Source organism: Balaenoptera physalus (genome assembly GCF_965194825.1).
Source record: "Balaenoptera physalus genome assembly, chromosome: X".
Classification (NCBI taxonomy): Eukaryota; Metazoa; Chordata; class Mammalia; order Artiodactyla; family Balaenopteridae; genus Balaenoptera; species Balaenoptera physalus.
In genome coordinates this window covers 132172856-132200076 of record NC_138903.1, presented here as the reverse complement: position 1 = coordinate 132200076, position 27221 = coordinate 132172856, and the positions used below count along the sequence as shown (strand labels likewise).

General features: G+C 47.0%; 1 protein-coding gene across 2 annotated transcripts; it reads right to left on the bottom strand.

Moving 5' to 3' along the window:
- Positions 1-314: 314 nt before the first annotated feature.
- On the bottom strand, positions 315-27191 carry NSDHL (NAD(P) dependent 3-beta-hydroxysteroid dehydrogenase NSDHL). Of its 2 annotated transcripts, XR_014258422.1 has the most exons (9): positions 27048-27191; positions 20447-20561; positions 16586-16744; positions 9748-9894; positions 6444-6572; positions 3841-3983; positions 2501-2603; positions 1291-1681; positions 315-714 (listed from the first exon to the last, which is right to left on the bottom strand). XR_014258422.1 is itself a non-coding variant. In XM_082444887.1 (8 exons), exons 2-8 carry the CDS (start codon positions 20516-20518, stop codon positions 1349-1351), a joined length of 1086 nt encoding a protein of 361 aa, XP_082301013.1. In that variant the 5' UTR covers positions 20519-20561; positions 27048-27191; the 3' UTR covers positions 315-1348. The 2 variants fall into 2 exon arrangements, 1 of the variants encoding a protein (XP_082301013.1); XM_082444887.1 differs by having other exon boundaries at positions 315-1681.
- Positions 27192-27221: the final 30 nt, after the last annotated feature.

Here is a 27221-nt window from a genome sequence, read left to right as displayed (position 1 = left end):
TGTGAACCTTACCTTTTACCTTGAAACGCCATCTAGGGGCCTGCACCTACTTACTCTTTATCCATCCTTCAAGGCCTTGGCTGGAAGCCACGTATCCTTCCTCTGAACTTACACCACCTCGTCTCGAGTGTGTCTCTCATTTCCTACCTGCTATTATAGGGGTTTGTGAACGTATCTATCTTAACTCCTCTGTTCTAACTGCCTTAGGGGCAAAAACCCTGTTTTATTTCTGTTTGTGTCCCCCCCCACCCCAGTAGCTCAGTTTCCCCCCAGGTGGGGGTCAAGTTCATATCACACAAACTGCACGGCATGTCCAATACCTTCACTTTATTCCAGTCTCCCCACCCTTGCACAAAGGCAGAGAAGCAAACAGAAGTCTTTAAGGTTACATTTCAATGAGTCTGAGAAGAAACCAGATTCTGTAAGCAGAACATCAGAAAATAAAGAACGCTGAATCACTACATGTGCTGACTGTTGGAAACTGGCCTGAAGGGTTCTATGCGCATGAGCCGCAGGGAAGTAGCCCTTTCTGCATCATCTCGTGCTGTTTCTGCCCAAACTCCAAGCAGATAAAGGAGGCACTCTTCTCTCTGACCTTTTCCATGGCTTACTGTCAAACTGCCCAATGTCCCATGCTAGGAGAGGTGCTAAACAGCTTGAAACGGCATGCCACTCGGGCAGACCACCACCTTGCCATTAAAAGGACACAGAGCTCTGTGGATAGAGAGGAAGGTGTCCATGAAAGAATGTTGTATGAAAAAATACTGCAGGCAGGCACACCAGCTGTACCTGAGAGAGAACTTGGGAGCATGTAAGGAGATGAACAACCGGTAGCTTTTCTCCCCAGGGATTTGGGGGGTTTACAGTTATTCAAGCTTTTTAAAAGTTTTTGCTCTAAACTCTGGGTCTATTTAAAATGTACACTTGAAGCCTCACCATGTGTTTATAACTTCTGCTTTTCTCTAGGGTATCTGTCATCTGTGGCTCCTTGAACAGTCTGCATGGAAGTAAGTCTAGGACCCCCTCCTCAATCAGCAAATGGCTTGTTTCTTCCCTACGGCTTGATTGTTTACAAAGCCACTGGAATAAGGAACCCAGGAGGAAGCGGGTGGGGGAGAGGGAGAGAATACAGAACAGTAGACTAGGAAGCTGCCCTATTTTAAGAAATCCAAATCCAGTCCTACGAAGAAACGAAGAAACGTCTGCTGATTTCACTGATTTTGCCACCCTCGGAGTCACAGAAGGGTGGGTGTGCTCTCATAGAACCGGCCGGAGGAGAAAGAAACTCACTGGAAGGAGAGAGTCGTCGGCTGGGGAACGCGTGGAAGGGCCCGGGCTCCAGGCCGCCTCACTCGACCTTCCGCAGGTGGTGAAAGCTCCGCACAGTCCTGTCCACAGCGTCATCCATGCTGACCAGTGGCCGGTAGCCCATGACCTTTTTGGCTTTCTCACAGCTGTAGTAGTGGAATGTGCCAGCCAGCGCGACCCGCATGGGTGTGAAAGTGGGCTGAAGCTGGATTATGGGACTGATTACCGTCACCAGGAGGGACACCAGGAGGGCTAGGTAGTAGGCCACCCAGTAGGGGATGTGGTACTTGGGGGTCTCGTAATTGAGGCCTGTCAGGATGCGGGACAGGAAAGTCCAAAAAGGGATGGGCTCATCGTTGGTGATGTGGAAAGCCTGCAGGGGGGAAGGAGAAGTTAGGAACTGCTCCCCAGCAGGATGGCGCAGCAGGCCACGCTTGGAGCTTGGAGCTCAGCCAGGACCAATATTTTGAGAAACCAGTGGCCACTCCCTGCCTGCCCGCCCCAGTTCCTTTGCAAGGCAGCTCAAAAGTGAGGCGGTTATTAAGCCTACACAGATCGCAGCATTTCACGTGGTCCTCAAATCTGCAAATATGAGCCAGTGGCTGACAGGCCTTTTTGATTTGCAGCTGCAGGCAGCTTTCAGGCGATGACAGGATTTCAAGCGAAGCTTAGATTGCACTTGGGAAGGTACGTTTGTTAATTTAATAATTGTGTTAATCATGGTAAATGCAGTAAATCATCTTATCTTCAGATGCAACGAACGGGTCATATGACATTTCTGAAATGTGCTGTCTTTGGTGTAAACTAAAAGCCATACGCACCATACCCCCGCCACACTGAGAGTTACAGGAGTGGGAAAATGGCAGAGGTCCAGGAGAAAAAAATGAGGCCCAAATACGGGGGATTCCAAAGGTAGGAGTGAGAAACAAAGAAGACGGGGGCCCTAGGAGTGGGAGTGAAACGAGCCTGCGTGTGCTCTCTCATCTCGGCGTGAGAGCTGACCTCACCCTACCAGAGGGGCGCAACCGTGGCCCAGTGGGATCCTAAAGCAAGTTTGCCAGGATGCAGGGTCACAGAAGCCATTTGCCAGTGGGTCCGATCACTGGGAGGAGAATTGTGAAGGCAGGCGGACACACAGGGGCAGGAAAGGGTGGGCTGGCTGTTGCCGAGCAGGTAGAAGCAGGTGCCTTACCTTCCCACCCAAGGCTGTGTCTCTGGAGAGGTGCTCTGCAGCCAGGATGTGTCCGTGGACCACGTTCTCCACGAAGGTGAAGTCCACCAAGTTCTCCCCGTTCCTGCAGGTGCACAAGGAATGGGTTCCCTGCACTGGGAGCACGTAGCTGTACACCTGGTAGAGCCCCTGCACATGGACCCAGGGCCAGGGCCCGCCTTGGCAATGCCGGCCCCTGGCACACCTGGGCATCCATAACAGTTGAAGATGTGCAGGAGGCCAGGGCTCCTAGGCCCTCAGGGCCAGTGGGATATTTAAGGGCCCACCAATGAATCTGCAAGTCCCATGCCCTGCGTGCTCCATCCCAGTGTGGCCAACACTGGTATTGTCTGCTCTGGGCTCTAATTAGGGCAGCAGCTCTGAACTCCCTCCATGGCACTCTGGGCTAATGCCTTGCTCTGGCCTCAGAGTTTTCTACTATCTCTTTCTAATCCCACAGCAGGGAAGCCAAGTGAAAGGCAGGGAGGCAAAGTGGCAAGGCACAGGGATAAAGGGGGAAAGAAAGGGAGAAAAGAGAAGGAAGGAAGGAAGGAAGAAAGGAAGGGAGGGAGGGGGGAAGGAAAGGTATACTGGGGACACAGTCCCAGTCTCATCACCTGCAGCGGCCCTCCCACCTGCACTTGCCCAGAGGAGGAATATTAACACCTCCCCCGCCTTCCTAGATGCAAGGAGAGCGAAGGGCTTGGCCCTTAACCCTGGGCCAACTGTTTCCCCTCTGAGCCTGTTTCCAGAATTTCCAAACAGGGACACAAATATTTTCGCAGCCTACCTGAGAGGGTTCATGGGGCAGAAGCGTGTCCTGCCACAATCCATGTCTCCCTGGAACTTGTGACTATGACCTTATCTGGAGATAAGGTCTGTGAATATGTAATTACTTTAGATGATGTCACACTAGAGTAGGGTGGGCCTTAAACCCAACGACTGGTGTCCTCGTAAGAGAAGGGACGTTTGGATACAGACACACAGAGAAAAGAATGTTATGTGAAGATGTAGGCAGAGACTGAAGTGACGGGTCTACGAGCCAAGGGACGCCAAGGGACGCTGGCAACCACCCGAGACTGGGAGAGAGGCCTGGAACAGACTCTCCCTCAGAGCCTCCGGTGGGGGCCAACCCTGCGCACACCTGGATTCTGGAGTCCTGGCCTCCATCACTGGGAGTGAATCCCTTTCTGTTGTTCTAAGCCTCATTTGTTGTGGCAGCCCCTGGAAACGAACAGCGGGCAGTAGAGAAGGCCACGGAAGGAAAGAGCCGACTGTGTCCAGGGCGGGGGGTGGGGGTAGGAGGAGAGCAGCCAACTTACCCGATCATGAACTTCATCTTGCCTTTCCTGGCCGCCTCGATGAGAATGGGGACCAACTGGGGGTCCTTTGGGCCAAAAATGCCGTGAGGGCGGATGGCTGTGGTTACGAAATTCCGCTCAGGATCGTTGGCACCCAGGACCGCCTGCGGGAGAGCAAAGGGACCTGTGGGCTGCAGACATGCTCCCCGGGGGACAGGTCCTCGCACGGGGGCACGGACGCCGCCCACTGCCCTGGGCTGCAGACCCACGTCAGCGACACTTACAATTCGGGACTACTTCTGTATCCCTTTCCCCACTCCAACACCCAAATCTGAAAACACAGGAGAGAGCTGGGTCGAAACCAGTAGAATCCAACAGAAAGGCCTGGGTTTGGGTTTAAACACTAAAATGCGTGAATGCAGCAGTTTGTGGAAAATATCTGAGAGATCCAGTTAATGAGTTAGCTGGGGGCCTTCAGTAAGGCTGCTGCCACCAAACCAGCTCCTGACTTAAGCTCCATGTGCCAACTGTATGTTTCCACCAGTCCTGGGCTGTTGTGGTCAGAACTGAGTACCACCTCCTAGGAAGGGACTCTGATGAACCCAACTGGGCCAGGAAGAAGGGGCTGAGAAGGTGGAGGGTGTGGGAGAAACAGGGCAGCAACTCAGTAGCTAAACAGATGAACCAACATGTCGGGTGAATCCTCAGAGCCATGTTCTGTGTGGCTTAATGTACAAGCTAGAACTTAAGGGTTTCAAGTACAGAGAAACAAGTTTTGTCTCAGAGGGAAGAAAACTTCCCAAAGGATCTGATAGGTTGTTGTTAAAAATGGGGATCACGATGGTACTACTGCCAGGGCTGTGTGCTGCTGAAACGAGATGGCCCACCTCACCTAGGATTTCTACTCTGTGGTGGCAAAATCCTTGTTCACGTTTTGGTCCAGTGAGCTTAAGCTACTTGTTGACTGCATTCACAATGATCGGAGTTACCCGAAGGTGGAGCTGCCTCTCCTCTCCCCACCAGGCCCTGGTCCCCACAGCGACGGAGGAAATGACTAAATAAGCCTTCAAATGCCCTCTAGCCGAGGCTCATCTCTGTTACTAAAGAGAAGAAAGCTCCAGGAGTCCTAGGTAACACCACACTCCATCTATTATCTGTCAGCACGTTTGAGAGCCGACAGCGGCTTGACATCTGCCGCCAACTGGAGGCTCCAGGACAGTTATTGCCAGAGGCGTTTACAGGCTTAGCTTATTGCCAGCAGAGCGCCCAAGAGTCAGTGCAAGTGACATGACGATGGTCTGAACCACAGCTGCCACTTGCAGCACCTGAGCCCAGTGGGCGAGAGACCCAGGAGCCCTGGAGGAGGGTGCACGGGGCCCAGTGGAAGCTTTAGCGCTCCTTGGGTCAAGTCTGAGCAGGTGGGAGCTACGTGAGGCTCTCTGTGCTCCAAGGAGCAGGCGGGCAGACCCAGGACTGGAGCTGGCAAAAGGCTAGGCCTCCATCCGCTGCAGTGGGAAGCCCTTGGGTCTCCCGGCAGATGAGCTCTTTTGGGACTTTCTGAGTTGGAGTAATAGCAAACAGATGGGAGGCGGCTGACACTCGGGCCGCGCAGGGGGACTCTGGCCAATTTGGCGTTAAGCTCTGGTTCCATACGTACCGGCTGCGAAAGAAAACCTCAGTAGGCGTGGCCCGCTGCCAACAGCTGGGAGAGGCAAACTCGCAGCTGCCTGGCTAAGGTGAGCTGCCTGTGGCCGATGAGCGTCCATGGCCTGCAGTATCGGGTGTCCTCAGGGTAATATTCTCCTGGACGTTAGTCCCGGAGCTGGCTACTGTCACAGCGTCTGTTACTTGGCCCAGACTGCTGCTACAACCAGGGGCTCCTGGTGAAGCTGGCTTGCCAAGTGGAAAAGTACTTTTCCTTAAAATAAAGCAAGAGTCTTCCATTGTTTAACTTCAAAAAAAAAGGAGGGAGGGTGGGAGGGAGGGAGATGCAAGAGGCAAGAGATATGGGAACATATGTATAACTGATTCACTTTGTTATAAAGCAGAAACTAACACACCATTGGAAAGCAATTATACTCCAATAAAGATGTTAAAAAAAAAAAAAAAAAGGACAGGGGGTGCAAGAGTGCCACTAGGAAGGTGTGTTCAAATCAAAACACACTTGAGTGTTTAGCCTGAGTTCTGCCTGCCACTTTGGGTCGTCATAAATTGTCTGATTTCTGGAGCAGTTCAGTAAACTTGCATGGTATAGATGTTGAGTGCAGGCTCTAGAGCTGCGCGACCTCAGGAAGCTTCCAAATCTCTCTGCACCAACTGTCCTCCTCTGTAACCTGGTGACGATAACAGTACCTGCCTTACGGGGTCATTGCGAAGTTTAAATGAGGCAGCTCCTCATAAAATACACAGAGTAGCGTCTGGCCACATTAAGCTATTATGTTATTATTTTTTCTGTTACTATCTTTGAAATTGAATTCCATCCACAAATTTTACTTCCCAATTTACATATTAGGCTTCAGAATACTAACTTCCTATGTTCATAAACATTCTTCTTAAGAATCTAAATTCTGTAGACGTTCATGGACCTCGTCTGTCACTCACTCAACCAGTTCGCAGGTACGTACTCTCTCCTGTAAGATCTTCGTCTCCGTGTAGTAGTCAATGGGTTTCATGGCATAAGGGAGGTCTTCGGTTCCATTTTTGATGTCGACACCCTCAAAGATGACACTGGCACTGCTGGTTAAAATGAGTTTCTGGCAGAGGAGAACAGAAGATTTAAAAATATGAGTCAGGAACGATCGCTGTTTAAACACCACGATGGTCATGTAGGAAAGAGAATCAAATGGCACGTGTTCACAACCCTTGCCCCATACAGATTCTTTACTATGATGCCTTCCCTTTTCAGGCCTTCTTAAAATAATGCAAAGATCACCATCTTTTGCAGGTATGAGGATTTGAGACACATTATGGTATCACACTCTAAAACAGTGAATTTCACATTTTCCCCCCTCTTATCACAACCAAGGGATAGAACAGACTTCCATTATTCATGCTATCTCACTATGGGAGTGATTCTCCATGGGGGAAGGATAGCCCACAAACTTCGAGGGAGATGCCTGTCTGCAAAAGACCCTGGTGATTCCGATCCCAACCTTGGCACGTCAGCACACACGAATGGGCACATGCACATGCCCACTGGTGAAATGCTATTTGAAAGGAAGTTGCTTTCTTACGAGGGTTCCTAGCTTCTAGCTATCTGGTTAAGGGCAGCCCATCCTAAACTGAACACCATTAGCTCGAATCACATCTTTATCACTTTTATTCAACATGGTCCTGGAAGTCCTAGCCAGCATGGTAGGATAAGGGAAACAACAAAGTATAATGATTTGAAAAGAAGGAACAAAATTATTGCCACTTACAGGTGTTGCAAATGTCTACATACAAAGCACTACAAATATACAGAAAATATTAGAGTTCAGCAAAGTTGCTGAGTACAAAATCGATATACAAAATTTAACTGTGCTCCTACGCAGTAGCAGTTGAAAATGTAATGTGAAAGATATTTCAACCACCAAAAGCAAGGTACACGGAATAAATTTAACAAAAGATGTACAAAACCTTTATGAAGTAAAGTATAAAGCTCTATTGAAAGGCATTAAAGAGAGAGATAAATAGACATATTATGTATGTATTTATGGATACGGAGACTCAATATTTGAAAGATACCAATTCTCTCCCAAATTACCTTTAGGTTTGAGGCAATTACAGTAACATTTCCAACAGGCTTTATCAAGGAACTCGACAAGCTGGTTCTAAAATGTATATGGGCGAGCAAAGGGCTAAGAATACACAAACAAATTATTTTTTTTTAAATTTTGTAAAATATTATATTTTCATGTTTTTAAACATCTTTATTGGAGTATAATTGCTTTACAATGGTGTGTTAGTTTCTGCTTTATAACAAAGTGAATCAGCTATACATATACATATGTCCCCATATCTCTTCCCTCTTGCGTCTCCCTCCCACCCTCCCTATCCCACCCCTCTAGGTGGTCACAAAGCACCGAGGTGATCTCCCTGTGCTATGCGTCTTTATTCCTGTCCAGCCCCTAAGTTCTTCATGACCATTTTTTTTTTTAGATTCCATCAAGGGACGACATCTATTTGTTTCATTGGTCTATTACTTGTCCTTGAGCCATGTCTGTTGCTCAATAAATGAATGGAAAAAAGCAGTTGTTCCTTCGAGAGTGGCATGGACATATATAAACTACCAAATGTAAAATAGATAGCTAGTGGGAAGCAGCCATATAGCACAGGGAGATCAGCTCGGTGCTTTGTGACCACCTAGAGGGGTGGGATAAGGAGGGTGGGAGGGAGATGCAAGGGGGAGGGGATATGGGGATATATGTATACGTATACCTGATTCACTTTGTTATAAAGCAGAAACTAACACACCATTGTAAAGGAATTATACTCCAATAAAGATGTTAAAATAACAAAACAAAACAAAACAAAAAAACAAAAACAGCAGCAGTGTAATTCACAGAGCTCCAGTTATACAAGCATGGTAGAGAGTAGTAAGGAGTCTGGGATTCGGCATCAGAGGGTCTGATGTCTCAGTCTGGTTCCTCACATATTAAGCAACATTAGTAGCCCCTGGTTATCTATGGAGGAGCAAATCAGGTGACAACTGCAGGAGAAAGGGTCTTGTCATTTGCAAAGCGTAAGGGGTCACGATTACTATAACTGATCCTTTCCAGGGCACCGAGCCCCAAAGAGCTCCTTTCCCGCCTGTTCTTGTTATGCCAGCTGGCTCACTTCAGTCTTTTTTCTTGTTCACACAGCATCTGTGGCATATGTCACTGTGAGAGTTGGGGGTTTGGCTGATAGGAAGCTGTTTTGTCCAGTGGCTGGTGCCCCATAAAGGTGATCCAGAGAACCAGGGTTTATAACAATGCAGCAAGCTACAATGTGGTGGACACTGTACCCTCTCGGGTCTGAGTTATAGCAGGTTTCTACTGGCTAAAATGAAATAGGTTTTCCTTTGAAAATATAAGCAAAGTCTGGAAAATAGTATGATAGTTCCTTAAAAGGTTAAACACAGAATTACTGTATGATCCAAGAATTCCACTTTTGGATATTTACCCCAAAGAAATGAAAGCAGAAAGTGGAGCAGATACTTGCACACCCGTGTTCACAGCAGCATGATTCACAATAGTCAAAACTTGGAAACAGCCCTGGTGTCCACCAAGGGATGAATGAAGAAACAAAATGTGCTCCATCTCTACAGCGGAATATTATTCAGCCTTGAAAAAGAAGGAAATTCTGACACCTGCTACAGCATAGATGAACCTCGAAGATGTTACGCTAAGTAGAGTAAGTCAGACAGAAAAGGCCACATGTTGTTTGATGCCACTTCTATGAGGTTCTTAGAGTCAAATCCACAGTGACAGGAAGCAGAATGGTGGGCGCCAGGGGCTGGGGGAGGAGGGAACTGTTAGTGTTTAATTGGTACAGATTTCAGCTTAGGATGATGAAAAAGTTCTGGAGACGGAGGATGGTGGTGGTTGTACAGCAGTGTGAATGTGCTCAATGCCAGTGAACTGTACACTTAAAAATGGTTAAAATGGTAAATTTTATGTTTTATATATATTTATATTATATATATATATATTTAAGCCACAATAAAAAAAAATACAAGCAATTTCTAAATTTTGTAGCTCTTTAACCAAGACTAATAAACCTTAGGGTCCTCAGATGGTCTGTTCAGATGCTCAGCAGGTCCCAGGGCTGAATTTCTAGGCTCTTCACAACACTTTAGGAAGCAAGCCTGGCTAGGCCCAGGAAGAGAACAGAGCCCTGGTCCCCACACACTTGGAAAGGGCCATCACACGTTCCTGACAGCATTCATTCCAGCCTTCCCCTTACCTGAACCCCAGCCTCTTTGCAAGTTTCAATGACATTCTTTGTGCCAACGTAATTTACTCTGTAAAAGAGTTCCTTGTTGTTACCGGATGGTGGGGGCGATGCGCAGTGGAAAACTGTACTTACACCTTTCAGAGCTGGGTACAGATCCTGGAGAAGCAAACAAAGACCAAAAAATCACTCCTGCTTTACACAAGTAAACACCCTCCTCACATTACCACTCTCCAATCTGGGGCATGTAGGTGTCTTGCCCTTTAATAATTCTACAATCAACACAGAAATACATTCTCATTGTAAAAGAGTCAAACAACACATAAGTACATGGCACAGAAACCATATTGTCCCTTTAACCGCCCCCCTCCCCATTACCTGGGCCCAAATAAAAACTGGTTTGGGGCAAGAGAAGCCTGTGGGATCCAGAGAAAGGCAGCATCTTTGCCTTTGTGCCTCATGGGTGGTGGGTGGGTGGGGCACAATTCAGGGCACCTGGACTTAAAGCTCCTGGCGAAGATGAGCCCATAGATACACATTATGAATCATATGAAAAGACAGTGTAAATCCCCAATACACAGCAGCATTTCTTTCTGTGAAACTAGACATAAAGCAGTAACCTGAGACAAAAACATGTACGTTCAATTTATTGCTACAGGGAAGCAGAGCTCCTGAGATCAATGGCTGATTGCAGATCTGGGGCAGGAAACAGACAAGATGAGCCAGGAACACCTTGTCGCACCAGAAAATAATTCCTGTTGAAAGGACTCGAGAGCCAACCTGAAGACGCTCCCACTAGCCAAAAAAGAAGGGACAATTTGATCCCCAGTAAGAGTAAGAATTCCTTTTGCAAAGTGGCAAATAAAGGGAAAGAGTCAAGCATTTAATCTGCACAAGGTACAAAGATTTGAGCTAAGAAATAAAGAGAGAATAACAGCATGTCACCATTTTGTGAAACCTTAACTAAGTAATAAGATCTAGGAATGATCAATAGATACTAACATCACCAAAAGAAAGACAACCATGAATTATGTGCCTAGATCCACCGATTATTAGCATTTTGCCACAATTCTCTCTATGTAGACATGATGTTTTTCCTTGAAACCATTTGAGAGTAAGCTGTAGACATCATGCCACTTAGCCTCTCAAGTCTTCACCATCCTCCTAAATAACCACAAAACATTGATTGTATGCAAGAAATGTAACAGACAGGATACTCCTATCCAATAATTAGTCTCTATCCAAACTTCCCCAACTGTCCCAATAATGTCCCCTCAATTTGGATTAGTCTTTTAGATTTAATACTTTTGGCAAGAATGTCACACCAGTGACATTATTATCTTCTCAGGGCATCACCCAGGAGGAGCAAGACGGCTGTCTGTCCCACCTTTGGTGATGTTGATCCAATCATTTGGTTAACGTGATGGCTGCCAGATTCTGGCCATCAAAAAGGTACCTTTCCCTCTGTGTAATCCACTACTATTATACTTTGTGAGGCTCAAAGTGTCCCAGATTTGGTCAGTGGAGGCTCTTCAAATTGGTTCCTGTGTCTTTTTGACATATTCTCATTAGTTTTTGAGTACTTCCTTAATTTTGTCCTAAGAAAATATTCCAGGCTCACCTTATACTACCTACCCCTGCCCCAGAGTCCTGCATAGGCTATTTTCCCAAGAAGCCCTGGCTCCTATTATGGGCAATGGCGTATAGAAAGCAAAATCTGAGCACTAGGTGTGCTTATGGCTATTGGGGTATCAATCCATGATGCCCTAAAGGAAAAAAACCAAACCAGAATCAGATGCAGTCTTTACTCCACTAGAAATATAATACAAAGCATAGATATGACTTCAAATTTTGTAGTAGCCACATTAAAAAAGGAAAAAGTGGGAATTCCCTGGCGGTCCAGTGGTTGGGACTCTGTGCTTCCGCTGCGGGGTGGCGGGGGGGGGGCCTGGGTTCAATCCCTGTTCGGGGAACTAGGATCCCGCGAGCTGTGTGGCACAGCCAAAAAAATTAAATAAATAGAAGTAAAAAATAAAATAACATAAAAAAGTAAAAAGAAACAGGTGAAAATAATTTTAATGTATTTAATATAATCTACACGGACATGTTCAACAACACCACGGGGTTGAAATCTGCAAGATCCAGACCATGGTTTATGATAAGCATCCATTATTCAGTGAACAATCTAAAGCTTTAAAATGTGAAAGGGAACTTATAAATTAAGAGAGACTTAAACACTTCATTCCTGTCCTGCCCCTTCAGTTGACTGCAATATTCCTCAACCTTTTTGGTTCCTTATTTGGAAAGACAACTATACAAAAACATTGTGAGACATTCAGAGATATCTGAACACTGGTTAGAAATTTAGGAATTGTCAATACGTTTTAGGTGTGGTCATGGAGTTGTGTTTTTTAAAAGGATTCTTATCTTTTAGCAACAAATACTGAAATATTTACAAAAAAAATGACAAGATGTCTAGGTTTGGCTTTAAAATACTCTGAGGGTGCGGAGGGGATACAGATGAAACAGGCCTGGCTGTGAGTGGATATGGAATAGAGGGAATCTATAAAATATTATAAAGACAGAAGGAGAAAGAACACATGGAGGAGAGACTAAGAGACATGTAGAATATAACGAAAGACTTTACTGTATGTCCAGTAAGGCTTCCAGAAAGAATGGGGGTAGAGTCAATATTTGAAGAATTTTCTCAAAATGAGGCCCACTAGGTGCTGAGTAGGATTCTAAAAGAAAACTAAAATTCAGACCTAGAGATATTCTCTACAGACCATAAAGGACAAAAAAGAAAATCCTAAAAGTCATGAGGAAAACTCAGCTGACCTACAAAGGAACGATGCTCAGATTGAGCGATGGGGGGAAAACTGTGAAACTAGAATTCCACCTGCAGCCAACTAGCATTTATGAGTGAGGGGAAAATAGAGACATTTTCGGGCATAAAAGGACTCAGTGAGTTTACTGTGTACAGATATTTGCTGGGGAGAATGCTACAGGAAATGCTTCAGCAGGAAGAGGAAGGAACCTGGGAGAGAGAAATGGGATAGGAGACGTGCTGATGAGTGGAGACTTCAGTCCATCCCTCCCTCGTCCTTCACCATCTTCAGGGTGAAGAAAATCTGGAAACGAAATACTGGCAACGATAGCATGGGAGTTGGGTGGAAGTGGTTTGGAGGGGAGCTGAAGTTTGCTAAGGAGCCTGTCTCCTTTGAGGGGACATGTCAGTGATCAAATGCAACCATATCCCTGCCATCAAGGAGGGTACATTCTCTGGGCGGGGGGCACAGATACCTAAGTTTACACAGAGTATATCAGCTAGTGCCAAGTGTTACACAGAAACACAAAACAGAGTAAGGGAGATCCAGAGGGGCTGGATGCTTAGCATAAGGTGCTCAAAGACTTACAGGAATTTCCCGAACAAGCTCTGCGGTTCACGAAGAGCATTCCTGACAGAAGGAGCAGCGAGTGCAAAGGTCCTGAGGCAAGAACTCAGTTAGTGAGTTTAAGAAGCAGTAAGGAGGCCTGTGTACCTGGACCGGAGCAATGAGGGGGAGTGTGGGAGCGGGTGAGGTTGGATCACGCAGGGCCTTGTGGGTGATTATTCAGGTCTGTATGTTTGCTGTAAATAGGACTGGACACCCCTGGAGGCTTCTGAACAGAGGAGCCCTGAAGTCTGATTTATGCGTTAAAAGGGTGGTGGCTTGGACCAGGGTGGTAATGGAAGGGGTGAGAAGTTGATGGATTGGAGATCTACTTTGAGAGTGGAGTCAACAAGATTTGGTGATGGATGGGATCGAGGGTATGGAAGAGAAAGGAATCAAGGATAAATCTAAAGTTTCGGGCCAAAGCAATCCGAAAGACAGAGTGGGCATTTATCAAGATGGTGAGGACTTTAGTAGGAGCAGGTTGGCTGTGGCGGGGGAGGGGGCCAGCTTGTAGCAGGGAGCCAGGAGGTGAATTTTAGATACAGCACAAAGAGAGATACCCAGCAGGCAGCTGGATAGATACGAGGCTGGAGATCTCAAGCTTGGAGCTTATCAGCTTCTAGACTGTATTTAATCTGTGAGCCAGAGTGGATTCACCAGGACACTAAGTGTGCTTGGAGAAAAGAGATCTAAGGAATAAGCCCTGGATCCTGCCAAGTTTAGAAATTACAGATATAAGGAGACTGAGGAGGGGCAATTGGTGAGGCAGGAGGAGAAATGAGCGGGTGGTGAGTGAAGAAACTATCAGATGCTGCGGAAGGGTCCAGGCAGATGAGAAGCACGGTGTGGCCACCAGATCTGGTCACTTCCAGGTCCCTGGTGGCTGCGTCAGTGGCTGTTAGGTGAAGACCTAGCTGGAGTGCTGCTATGAGGCAATGGAGGGAAGCAGTCAGAGGTGCTGAGAACAAATGGCCACGAGGGGAAAGTGGGGCAGTAGCTAAGGCCGCATCAGGGTGTTCTGTTTTCTTAGGACGGTGATGCTGTGCTGATGGCTGGGATCTGGTAGAAGGACAACCTGCTGATCAAGGAGAGAGGGTGGAGAATCCCTAGAGGAATCACCAAGTAGGGGAGAAGACACGGGCTCTAGCTGCTGCCTGGACCATTTCCAGGGCTAAGCACGTGCAGAGTGTAGGTCTGTGGATATGGTGCCGGAAGGTACATGGGCCGCTTGAAGACCACGACCGTGAAGAAAGAGGCAACAAGCTTGTATTTCTTCTCCAGCCCCGTTTGGCTGCACAGAGACCCCCCCAGGGAGGTAGAACTGGATTTAACCAGGGCTGGGGTTTAACCCAGGAAGTACAGCATGATGGGGCGGTTTATGTGTCCATGTGGCTGTCTCCATTTTTCCAGCAGACACTAGTCCAGGGGCTGCTCTGAAGATATTCTGTAGCTGTGGTTAACATCTACAATCAGTTGACTTGAAATCAAAGGAGACTATCCTTGATAATCTGGGTGGGCTTCATTCAATCAGTTGAAAGGCCTAAGAGTAAAACCTGCGGTTTCGGTAAGAAGAAAACCTGCCTCAGGACTGCCTGAGCTTCCAGCCTGCCTGCCTGTCCTGCAAATTTCAGACTTGCCAGCCCCCACAATCCATGTGTCCCTGGTTATTTCTCTGGAGAACTCTGACTGATACATACAATGAGAAGAAAAGGGTAAGAGGGCTGAGAATCATGCAAGAGAAAATCAGCCATAGACTTGGCAGGGAGGCTCTGAATGGGGTGAGGGATAGTGGGAAAGGGCCAGATGCCTGGGTGGGTCACAGACCTGGTAGAGTGGAGGTCTTAGAGGCTGTGAACTGGAAAGGCAGGAGCTGGGGCTCACAGTGCAATGCCTGTAAGTGAGATCACGGAGAGGACACACTTACTGGGGATGACCGAGGTCTGGGTCTAGGGAATGACAACAGGAGTGGAGGCCAAGGCGAGGGTACTGGCAGGATCATATGTGTGAATGCTGAACCTGCCAACAATTATGATGAGGTTGACCTTGGCCAGGAGCTAAAATCACTGAGAAATGAGATGGAGTCACCTGGGAAAGGGAGAGGGTGGCTGTGGGTCATGGCCACAAGGAAGGCTACTGGGGTATGTACAGCCTGCTGGTATTACCTTCAAAGCCGGAGGGAGCTCAGGTCAGGGTCAGAGAAGCAGTGATGATGAACAAGGAAGACTTCTACCCCATCTCCAGGCCCACAGGTGGGGAGGGTGGGGTAAAGAAGACAGCCTGGAATTTGACAGGGCTGCAGGGGAAGCCATGGCCTTAAAATCCAAAACAAACAAATAAAACTATAGCCAATGATGCCAAAGCCAAGAAGAAGAGCCCAGTGACAGGCTGAAGGAAGCCACGGTGATACATACAACAGGCAAAGCACTGTCTCCAATAGAAAGGAATTACACACCCCTAGGGAAAACAAGGTGAAGCCAAAGACAAATGAGCGAAGGTAACCGACACGCATTTCACAGGGGAGGATCAGCAAAAGGCATGGAGCCCGCCACCCATGCAGGGAGGACACGTGACACTAAGCATCACTGAGGTAGCACTTCACACTCTCCAGAATGGCAATACCAAAAAGTCTAAGAATACCAAGTGCTGGCCAGGACATGAGCAATGGGGATCCTACCACATGGCTGCTGTGAACTTAAATGACAACATCTTAAAATTCAAAGTATTAACACCCTTATAACTCGGCTAAATCTTGAAAACGTTAAGGGAAAGAAGTCAGTCACAAAACGACAAATATTATGATTCCACTTATGTGAAGTGTCCAGAATAGAGATGGGAGATGTATGGTTGCCAAGGGCTGGCGGGGGGTGGGGAGGACAGGAAACGGGGAATGACTGCCAGCAGGCCTGGGGTTTCCTTTTTGGGTGATGACAATGTTCTGGAATTACGTAGTGGTGAGGGATGCGTCACTTTGTGAACAGACTAACACCCACTGAATTGTGCACTTTAGACATGTGAAATTTATGGAATGTGAATTATATCTCAATTAAAAAAAAACTCCAGCAATTGCACTTTTGGATACACACTCTGGGGCCGCAGTCGGCACACTATGGCCCGCGGACAACTTTTGGTAAATAAAGTTTTATTGCTACTCAGCTACACCCACTCATTTATGTATTGGCCACACTTACCTTCGAACTACCAGGGCAGAGTGGAGTAGGAGTGACAGAGATGACAGTTACTCATTCTCACTAGTAACAGTGTGGGTGTGTGTTAAATTCTTTCCTATAACTTTACAATTTTTCAAAAAAACTTTTCTTTTGGAAACAACAACTTGGCTGGCCTCTGAGCAAGGTCAGTCTGGTAGTCTCGCTTCAGGGGCCTGGGGCAATCGGCAAGGCTGGGTGGTCTGTTACCTGTTGGCTGCAGAGGTCGCCCAGGAAGAACTGCACGCGGGGATCGTCGAACCCTTGCCGAATGTCAAACACGTTGACAGCGTAGCCTCTTGCCAGCAGCTGCTCCACCATGTGCTGCCCCAGGAACCCAGAGCCTCCGATCACTGTGCATTTCATGGCCTGCAGAAAGGGAGGGATGGCAGGGGGGATGGGTGTGCTGAGAACTGGAAGCTATTGAGGCCCTGGACTCACAGACCTTGAGCCACTGCGATGGCAGGTCCATCGCTTAGTTTGAAACTCTTCTTGAACCAAGTTGGAAGCTTCATATAATTCTGGTGTCCTATCACCAATGCCAACCTTCTCTCCTGGGATCAGGAGAGACAGGATAGCAAATGATACTGAGGCAGACTTTGGTTAGACAGGACGACCTGAGGGGAGTTCCCTGGCGGTCCAGTGGTTATGACTCGGTGCTTTCACTGCCGTGGCCCGGGTTCGATCCCTGGTCGGGGAACTAAGATCTCACAAGCCGTGCAGTGTGGCAAAAAAAAAAAAAAAAAAAAAAAAAAATGACACCTTCTTGCTCCCAATAGCTGATCCATGGGCACTTCTAAGGCAAAAAGCAACAAACAAACCAACCAACCACACACATGAACGGAAAAACAAAACAAATCAAAACATGCCACCCACTCAATTGACAGTGTGCACTTAAAATATCAGAAAGAAGAAAATATCAGAAAGAAGCAAGCAGAGTCTCCTTACTTGCAGGGGAAAGTCAGCCCCCTTTGCTCCCCAACCACTATAGGGCTGGCTGTGCGGCTTTGGGCTCGTCACCTAATCCCTTCTGGCCTTAGCACATCCATGTAACACTGTGCTGTCGCCTGATGGGATCTCCTGGTGGGGCTGCAGGGAGGATGGGTAAGCTGTCCATCAGCCAGGCCCAGGGCTTTGCTTCCCCTTCCCTGAGCTCTGAGGAAGTTGACAAATTAGGGGAGAGCTATGGTGTTTACATTTCAGTTTCTGCAACACGTGCACTCTTTTGGCTAAATTCCAACTCTGGTAATTGGGGATAAAGGAAGGACAGTGCACCACCTGCAGGCACTTAAATATTTTGACTCCAGGGAGTCGATGCAAAACTGTAGCTGGTGTACGCTGATGAAGCTGGCTATAAGGGTCCCCGATGAAGGACCCGTTATATCCCTCCTCCCTGGGGTCTTTGGAAAACCATATCTGGGCTTCCTTAAGATGACAAACCCCCATTCTTCCCTGAGCTCATGTACAGTAAATCAAAGTTGGGGATGGTAAGTAGAGATCTTAAAGAAATTCTGTTCCTGATTAAAAAACCAACCAATCGGGCTTCCCTGGTGGCGCAGTGGTTGAGAATCCGCCTGCCAATGCAGGGGACATGGGTTCGAGCCCTGGTCTGGGAAGATCCCACATGCCGCGGAGCGGCTGGGCCCCGTGAGCCACAACTACTGAGCCTGCGCATCTGGAGCCTGTGCTCCGCAACAAGAGAGGCCGCGATAGTGAGAGGCCCGCGCACCGCGATGAAAAGTGGCCCCCACTTGCCGCAACTAGAGAAAGCCCTCACACAGAAACGAAGGCCCAACACAGCCATAAATAAATAAATAAATAAAAATTAAAATGGAGATTTCTTAAAAAAAAAAACCAACCAACCAATCAACCTGCTATGTATGCCTTAAATGCCTATATAATTGAGACATGCAGGAGACTGCAGGGGTGCCAGAGCCTCTTCTATGGATCTGCCCCTCTCAACCTGTCGTCCCATCTGGAATGGTATTGTTACTGGAGTCCACCAGGCCATCTGTAGATGGCTCTGTAGCTTTAGCATCATTTGTTCAGGCATTTGTAATCTCCTGACAGAGTCAGCCTCACTATGCCACCCACCCCCCCACCAAATTATCTTTTAAGCCTATTCTTGTCTATGCTTCAATTACTGCCATATACATGTAATCATAGCACGCTACATTATTTGCACCGTTACTAAAATTTCTAACACACCCCCAGGTCATAGGTAAATGAAATTATACAAATCCCACTTGATCCCCCTTTCGGCAATCTCTTCTCCTCCCACTCCCCCCAAGTCAGCTGCACAGGCAAATGCAGTTTTTTAGAATAACTCTGAGCCTCCTTGCTTCCCAAGCTACTTTTTCTTGGTTTAGTAAAAGTTTGCCTGAGCCCAAAGAGAGTCTGAACTAGACATGTCTAAGGGCATCCCAAAGGATTTCAGAGTCTCTTGTTTATATTATCTGCAATCTCTAGTTACAGTTGTTTCAAAAGGTTGATAGTCTAACTTTAAAAAAATCAAATAACCTTGCTATTATGTCCAGTGCAATTTCGTTTCATGATTTTAAGTGTGAGCAATCCGTACTCCTCTCTTTGACAGTGACGTGGATTTTTTTATTATATTGAAATGTTGCGCCAATACTGCCTGGGAAGCGTGGGTCAGCAGCTGTGCCACAGAGAGTTTTGTAATGATGAGAACAGAGCTGGCGTTTACCCCAGATGTGGGATGGAACCATGGTATTCGGTTACAGGAGATCATGTGAAATAACCACTTAACTTTTCATGGCCATGAAAGATGGTATGGGGCAAGTGGGCCCAGCAGACAAGAAGGAATATGCACTAACAAGTAAGAATGAAACTCCAGACTGGAAACAGGTAGCGAGACTCAAGAATGGGTTACTGCCGGGAGTTATAAAATCGACATCTTGGAGACAGTTTTAAGAATAGGAAAGAAAGCCATCTAGACATACTATTTCATTGCAATATGATCTTGAGATAAGAGAATGCTCCAGGTCACTGGGTTTATTCCAGCCTTTTCTGTTTTCCCTTGTCTTTAGCCGTGGGCCGTTTTCTCAGAGAAGTCTTACACAGAATGTATATATAAGTTAGGGTGAAAGTGTTCTTTTTATTTTAGTACTTTGTGTAACTTTTACTTCCTATAAAGTCAATCAATGAGAACGAACAACCATCCGAATCCAGATTGTTTTTGGTTGCTGAGTATCAGTAAAATCCTGATTCACACAAATAATGAACTACAAATGGCAAGGAGCTCTGGTGGTTTGTCTGAGCACTAGAATCTCAGATTAACCCTCAACTACGGAGGCATAGAGAAGGCCTTACTCTGAGCTGTACATTAAAACCAGGGTGATCTGGTGACCTCTGGCAACCTCCTGGGAATCCTTAATTTACTAACGTTTGATAGAAACACGTTTTTTACCTTGGTGTGATTTCATTTCTGAAGTGTTCGTTCAGCAAAAGTGAATCCAACCCACCCTTTGCAGATCTTTATGGAAAAATCTCCAAGAGGCCTGACAATTCCTTCAAGTCCCTTCTGACACTTGCAACGTTAGACTTTAGGAGGCCTTGCTACCGCCCTTGTTGGCCCTGGAAAGGCTTCTGCCATTCTACCCAGAAGCACAGTCTAACCTGCTGGAGGCCACGTGAAGGCAAACCAAGGCACCCAGCTGACAGCCAGCAGTTACTGCCATGTGTGTGAGGCTGCCTGGAACATACACCTCAGGGTCCCCACGAGAGCGGCTGCGAGAGCAAGCCCAGGGGAGACCCACCAAGGAACCCCCGCCCCCCGCTGGGCCGAGCCCAACCGGTAGAATCGTGAACAAAGAAATGGGTGTTGTTTTAAACCACTACATTCTGACAGAGTTTGTTACACAGCAATAAATAACTGGTGCCTTAAATAAAGATATATATCTTCTATAAAGAAACAATACTCAACATTGATTGATTTAATAAATGAACCAAATACGATTTTTAACCCATAGCTACGTATCAATGTCTTGTTGGTATGTATGTGCTCGACTTTCCCCTTACCTGGTTTTGGTTAACCCTTTTCATACTCACTTTTGGAATGTCTTCTGTCAAATGTGTCCATGTGCCCTGGTCTCGTACTGGCTCACCAGCTGCTTGTTCCATTTCAGCTGCAAATTTGGCCCTGTCTGCAGTCAACTTTTCTCTCCTTAAAGACATATTTAGAGACAGACATGTTATATAAACTGAAACATCTTTTAGCTGTTAGTGTTTTGTGTGGATGCCCCCCCGCCACACACACACACATGGAGTTTTCACAAAGCGCTCAACCACAGCTTCAGCTGCTGGATGAAGCACTCAGCGAACATTCCTGTGATGCAGGCTGCCCTCAGAGAAGGGCCTGACTGGGCCCATAACTCACTGTATATTTGGCTACAGGCAGAACAGGAAGCCCGTTAAACACTCTCATTCATCAGTTACAATGAAAAGAACATGTCTAACATCCCAGCTTTTCCCACAGCACTTCAATTATTGTCTATTTCTCTCGTGTCGATCAGTAGACTAGTAGACGGCGGCAGCGCAGTGGGAAAACGCACAGACCCGGGGAGGCCCGGGTTCCAGTCCTGCCACTGTCAGAAAGTGTATCAATCTGCTCAAGCCATGTCTCTTTGCTGCAGCTCAATAAAACAGACTCAGTGCTCATGCCCACGGTGCCAGGGCATGGGGTGCTGGGAGGAGGAAGAGTAAGAAGAGACAGAGCTCTCCTTCCTGGTGGGATTAAAGCCACCCTGACCACATATAGAACTCAGAGTGTCTGGGGCCATCAGAAACCCTCGGGAAGTGGTCAGAGAATGGTGGGGACCCAGCAGTCCACAACCAGGAGACAGTAGCAAAGCATAGCAGGTGATAAAGTCCCACAACAAGACCAAACCACTGAATTGCAAACAAAGAGAAGCCGTTCAATTTGGGGTTACGATGCATTCGGTCTTGCATCTGCTTTCTTGGCAGTGGTCAATTCACCTAAGTCACAGATCCCCTAACACCGGGGATGGCAAAATCCATGACAAAGAAAGTCTAACTGCTTGCAAAAGGCTAGATTCAGAGAACACTCTTCAGTGAGGAGGTGGCAGGCAGGCAACCCAATTACACACACACACACACACTCACTGCCATGTGTCCCTGTAGGAGCTGATTTTGTGGCCTGGAAATGGATGTTAGGATCCTCAATGTCTGATGGAGCCATTTTGGGGAAACATATTTCTGCAACGATAATGGAAGTTATCAGGAAATATATTTCAAAACCTCATTTTTCACAGAACTTTTTAGAACGCACATTAATGAATAAGCAAAGTTCACCTGTAGTTCTATGCTTATCCCATCTGTCTTGTACACCATAATACTCTTTGTGTTGGCAGATGGCCCTGTCATCTGTTCTCCCTAAACAGATGTGGCTGGTGAACTTTTTATTCATTTGGTTCAATGTGCATCAGCCAGGGAACAAGGATCTGGGCGCCTGCACCAAGGCCTAGCGAACAGTGTGCCTAGAGGTCCTGTCTTGCTCACCACTATATCCTGGCCCTCACACATCCACTGGACTCATGAATACACGGTGTGTGTACGCACCCATGCTTTCTGCTTTCAACCGCATACACACAGACACCCATCTAAGATGCAGGAGCTTCACTGGGGGCAAATGGGTTTGTTATTTTTCTGGTGGTGTTACACTCACCAATACCCACTGCTGGTTTCTTACTCAATCTCTCCTGATACTCAGGGAAGCATGAGGAAATGAGAGGGCAGACAGCATTTGGAGTGCTGTGGTCACAAGCCCAGGGACACCTGGAGCCCCCAGAAGTTGGCAGAGGCAGGAAGGATCCTCCCCTAGGGCTTGCAGAGGGAGCCTGGCCCTGAAACCTGGATTTCAGACTTCTAACCTCCAAAACTGTGAAAAAATAGATCTCTGTTGTTTGAAGCCGCCCACTTTGTGGTACTTTGTTATAGCAGTCCTGAAATCCAGTTAGCACAGCCACCAATTCCACAGCTCCCCTGTACTACTACAAAAGCAAGAAGCCTTAAAGCCTGTTCCCTTCCTTGATCTCTAGGGGAAGACCTGGGAGGTGAAAGAAGAAACCCTTCCTGCTCCCGTGGATCCGTAACATAACTTTCAAATAATGCACATACAATTCTCAGCAAAGCAGCCTCCTGTAAAAATAAAAACAAAATCAAATCTAATTTGTCTCAAATTATATACAAATTATTTTAAAGTTTGTAAATACTGTAAGCCAGATAAGAATTTTGGTGATACTTTAGTTGTCTCTAGAGGCTGGGTACCCAGGTCTAGCCTAGGGAATGAATCAGATCCCACTGGCAGCCCCCCTCCCCTGCAACCTAAATCCCCCATGTGATATATGTTCCCGTCCAAATGAACACCAAGAATAGTTGTGATTTAACAGACATTTCTCCAAAAGAGATATACTTTACAGATGACCAATGAGCACATGCAAATATGCTCAACCTCACTAATCATCAGGGAAATGCAAATCAAAACCACAGTGAGCAATCATCTCACACCTGTTAGGATGGCTATTATCAAAAAAACCCAGAAAACAGAAAATAACAAGTGTTGACAAGGATGTAAAGAAACTGGAACCCTTGTTCACTGTTGGTGGGAATGTAAAATGGTGCAGCTGCCGTGGGAAACAGTATGGTGGTTCCTAAAAAAATTAAACATAGAATGACCATAGGATCAAGCAATTCCACATCTGGGTACATACTCCAAAAAACTGAAAGCAGGGATTTGAACAGATATTTGTACACCCATGTTCATGGCAGCACTATGAACAGCAGCCAAAAGGTGGAAGCAAGCCAAGCGTCCATTGATGGATAAATAGATAAAATGGAATATTATTCAGCCTTAAAAAGGAAGGAAATTCTGGCAACTATGGAATGGGAGAAAATATCTGCACAACTTATATCTAATAAGGAGTTAATCTCCAGACTGTATTAGGAACTTCAAATCAATAGTTAAAAAAAAAAAGAAAAAAAAAACCCAACCCAAACTAATAACCTGATTAGAAAATGAGCTTAGGACTTGAACAGACATCTCTCCAGAGAAGACATACAGATGGCCAACAGGTACATGAAAAAATGCTCAATGTCATTAATCATCAGCGAAATGTAAAACAAAACTTCAATTAATACCACTTCACCCCTGTCAGGATGGCTGTTATCAAAAAGTCAAAAGATAAGTGTTGGCAAGGATGTGGAGAAACTGGAACCTTTGTACACTGTTGGTGGGAATGCAAAAACGATACAGCTACTGTGGAAAACAGTATGGAGGTTCCTTAAAAAACTCAAATAGAACCACCAAACCACCATATGATCCAGCAATTCCAATTCTGGGTATATATTCAAAAGAGTTGAAGCCAGAATCTTGAAGAGATATGGGTACTCCTAAGCTCACTGCAGCGTTATTCACAATAGCCAACATGCAAACAACCTAAGTGTTCACTGATGGATGAATAGATAAAGAAAATGTGGTATATACACACAACGGAATACTATTAAGCCTTAAAAAAGGAGATTCCACTATATGAGACATGGATGAACTCTGAGAACATTATGCTAAGTGAAATAAGTCAGTCACAGAAGGACAAATACTGCATGATTCCACTTATATGAGGTATCTAAAGTAGTCAAATTCACAGAATCAAAGAGTGGAATGGTGGTTGCCAGGGACTGGGGGAGGGGGAAAGGGGGAGTTACTGATCAATGGGCAGAAAGTTTCAGTTAAGCAAGATGAGTAAGCTCTAGAGGTGTGTTGTACCTATTGTACATTCAAACATTTATTAATATGGTGGATCTCATCTTAATTGTTCTTACAACAATAAAATAAAAATGAAAAGAAGGGACATTCTGACACATGCTACAACATGGATGAACTTAAGCTAAGTGAAATAAGAACCTTGGAGACATTATACTAAGTGAAAGAAGCCAGACACAAAAGGACAAATACTATATGATTCCACTTACATGAGGTCCCTAGAGTAGTCAAATTCATAGACACAGAAAGTAGAAGGGTGGGTGCCAGGGGCTGGGAGAAGTGGGAGAATCGGGGAGTGATGCTTAGTACGTATAGAGTTTCAGTTCTACGAGATGAAAAGACGTCTGGAGACGGATGGTGGTGATGGTTGCACGACAATGTGAACATACTTAATGCCACTGAACTGTACATTCAAAATGGTTAAAATGGTAAATTTTCAGTTCTGTCTATTGTACCACACATACACTCACACGAACAGCTGTAAGTGAGAAAATAAGACCCCAAAGAGCAACGTTCTAAGGGCTGGCATTGTTAAGGTTCACACATCAGAAGCCTCAAGTCTTTTTCCTTTAAAATGATAGGTCTCTGAATTAAAACCAGTACGTATGCCCTCGTTCCTCTATACACACTGGGACAAGGTCTTAGGCTAAAAAGAATCTAGGAAGAGAACCATCTCCTATTAGGGAAACTCAAGTGCCTGGCTCCACTTCTGGGCAAGGGGGAGGAAGGCCACTGATAGGATTAGATACAGAGAGAAGGGAGTGAGCCCATCACCACCTTCCTGCTGGGGAGAGTCCCCAGCTAGTGAGTCCTGGGGACAAAAGGACGGGATAGTCTGTCCATTTCGAACCAGATAGAGACAAGTGTTCCTTCCTTCGCAAACGTGGGAGACCAGGCTCTTTGTGAGGGGGAAATCCAGAGCAGCTCAGAGGGGTGTGTTGGGGTAGTCGGGGCCTGGCCTGCTGCTGTCCACAGACTCAGTGCAGGAAGCTAAACTGTGGCCACCGCGAGCTCGGTACCCTAGTCTGTGGAAGAACGACGCCTGTCTGCGCAAGAAAAACGCCAACAGCATCCAAGGCTTCCCACCACTTCCCCCAAAGTCTCAATCAGCTCAATCTTGTCCTTTCATGGATCTGAGGTGTCTCTGTGCTTCTGTCAGTCATTCATCTCTCTGCTGGTCTATTTACTTTTAGGACCCAGAAAGGCCCTGATTTTGAATTCGTGGTGGCCACTGACAAAGCCAACAGCCTGCCTGAGAGCTTTAGCTTATGCTGTTCCCTCCACCTGGAATATCCCCCCTGTCCTCTCCACAGTGAGATGCTCTGCTCAGCTGTCACCTCTGTGACACCTCCTCCCCCTCCCCAGGCAAGGTGAGCAGCTTCCTCAGAACAGGTTTCTGTCCTCATTCCAGCATAGCACACAGCTTTAGGCTTTCTCCCCGCCACATCTGTCCTGGCCCGCCAGGCTGTGAGCCCCTGGAGGGCCAGCAAGGACCCTGGAATGGAGAGTATGGGTTGAACTGTGCTGCTGCGGCTGGTCTAAGAGGCCTCATCTGTAGAGCAGCGATCCTTCCCACAGACTTCAGAGTTGCTGTAGGGCTGAAACAAGCCCCAGGGGTAAAAGGGGAGCTGTAACTTGTCAAAAAGTTGTAAAAAAAGCACCCTGGTGTCAGCTCACTCACTCATACATTCCCTCGTTCACAAGGCCATTGCCAAACAGAACCTTGCACAGCACAGACATTCAGGGAGTCCAGCATCTGGGGTGGGAGTCAGGCTTAGCAGAACATTGCAGAAGTGCCTTTGACTTCCGATGAGGGTAAACCCAGGCGGGGAGGCGATCCCTAAGTCAAGTTCTAAGGCCCTGGGGGCGTGAGTCAAACAGAGGGGGTGGTTGTCTGGCTTGTACTCATAGGGAGGCTGCTGCTGAAGGCCTGAAGTGGGAGAGGAGCAGCAGAGGTGGGAAAGAGAAAAGAAACGGCATTTAAGGGGGAAAATGGATAGAACTTGGAGGCTGGTTAATGGGAAGGGGGCACGAAAAGAGTCAAATATGACTGCAAGGTTTTGGACCTGGTTTATGCTCAAAGAGGAAGAGGGTAAAGGGCAGAAGGTTGGCGAACACTCTCGTTTAACGAATGTCAATAAACCTCAGGCTTTTTTCAGTCTGAGAAACTTATGCTCTGTCCCCTGCCCAGAGGGGAAGCAGGTAAGGGCTGAGAGCCAAGAAGTGCCCTTACACTGAGCTGGCTGAAGGCAGACCGTGGACCTCCAGATCCACTGCCGCAGCAGCTCCGTCTCATCTCATACCCTGGCGCACGTCCCCTTGTAATTCTCCAAGCAGGTCTCACACTTCCAAAACTCCTGTGACTTTGCTCAGGAGGTGTCTCCGCCTGCAATGCTCCTCACTATCCACCTTGAGTGTTTGGGTGTCAAAAAGAATATATTTTGATGACCTGCTCCCTCTCACGCTCATATCTGCTTCACTCCCTTCGAAGTCCGCTCCCAGGCCTCCAGCTCACTTTCCTGGGCTGCTTTTAGCCAGGCGAGAACTAAAGTGATCCTGTCTTGGAACCTACTTGAGAGGCAGGGGGCGCTCTTGAAGGGACACGCTCAAAGAAAGAGCCTCAGCTGCATTTGGCCGCTAACTCCCAGACTTCCGAACCTCTGCGACAAGGCTTGGCACGTCCCTTCCCTTCTCTGGGTCTCAGTTGCCCCGTGAGTACAGTGTCTGCTCCAACACGAAAGGTCACGGTCTTCTCTGGCCTCTCTGACCCTAACTCAATCTCAGGCCAGACCAGAGAGTCCCCGACCCGGATCGCCCCACCCAACCCTTCCAGTCCTGTCGCCGATACAAGGACGAGGTCGCAAACCTTACCCGTCCGTAGGCGGCCCCCTGGCTGTCCCCAGCGCGTCCGCAGCCTGCACCCTCACAGCTCCAGCGGCCTGCAGCCACCCTTTTCTCCCCGCCCACGTGAGCCGAGGATCTGCCGAGGCTCTTCCACCAAGGGAATTGGCTCGGTTCGGTGCTGGCTCAGCCAATCAGCGCTCG

Bases quoted from the DNA above. Each gene is read 5' to 3' on its own strand.
- NSDHL (XM_082444887.1), bottom strand. From the start codon at position 20,518: ATGGAACAAGCAGCTGGTGAGCCAGTACGAGACCAGGGCACATGGACA. The intron at 9,895-16,585 runs GTAACAGACCAC...TTGCTTCTCCAG, and splicing joins GCGACCTCTGCAGCCAACAG to GATCTGTACCCAGCTCTGAA. The intron at 1,682-2,500 runs GTAAGGCACCTG...TCCCCCCTGCAG, and splicing joins ACACAGCCTTGGGTGGGAAG to GCTTTCCACATCACCAACGA.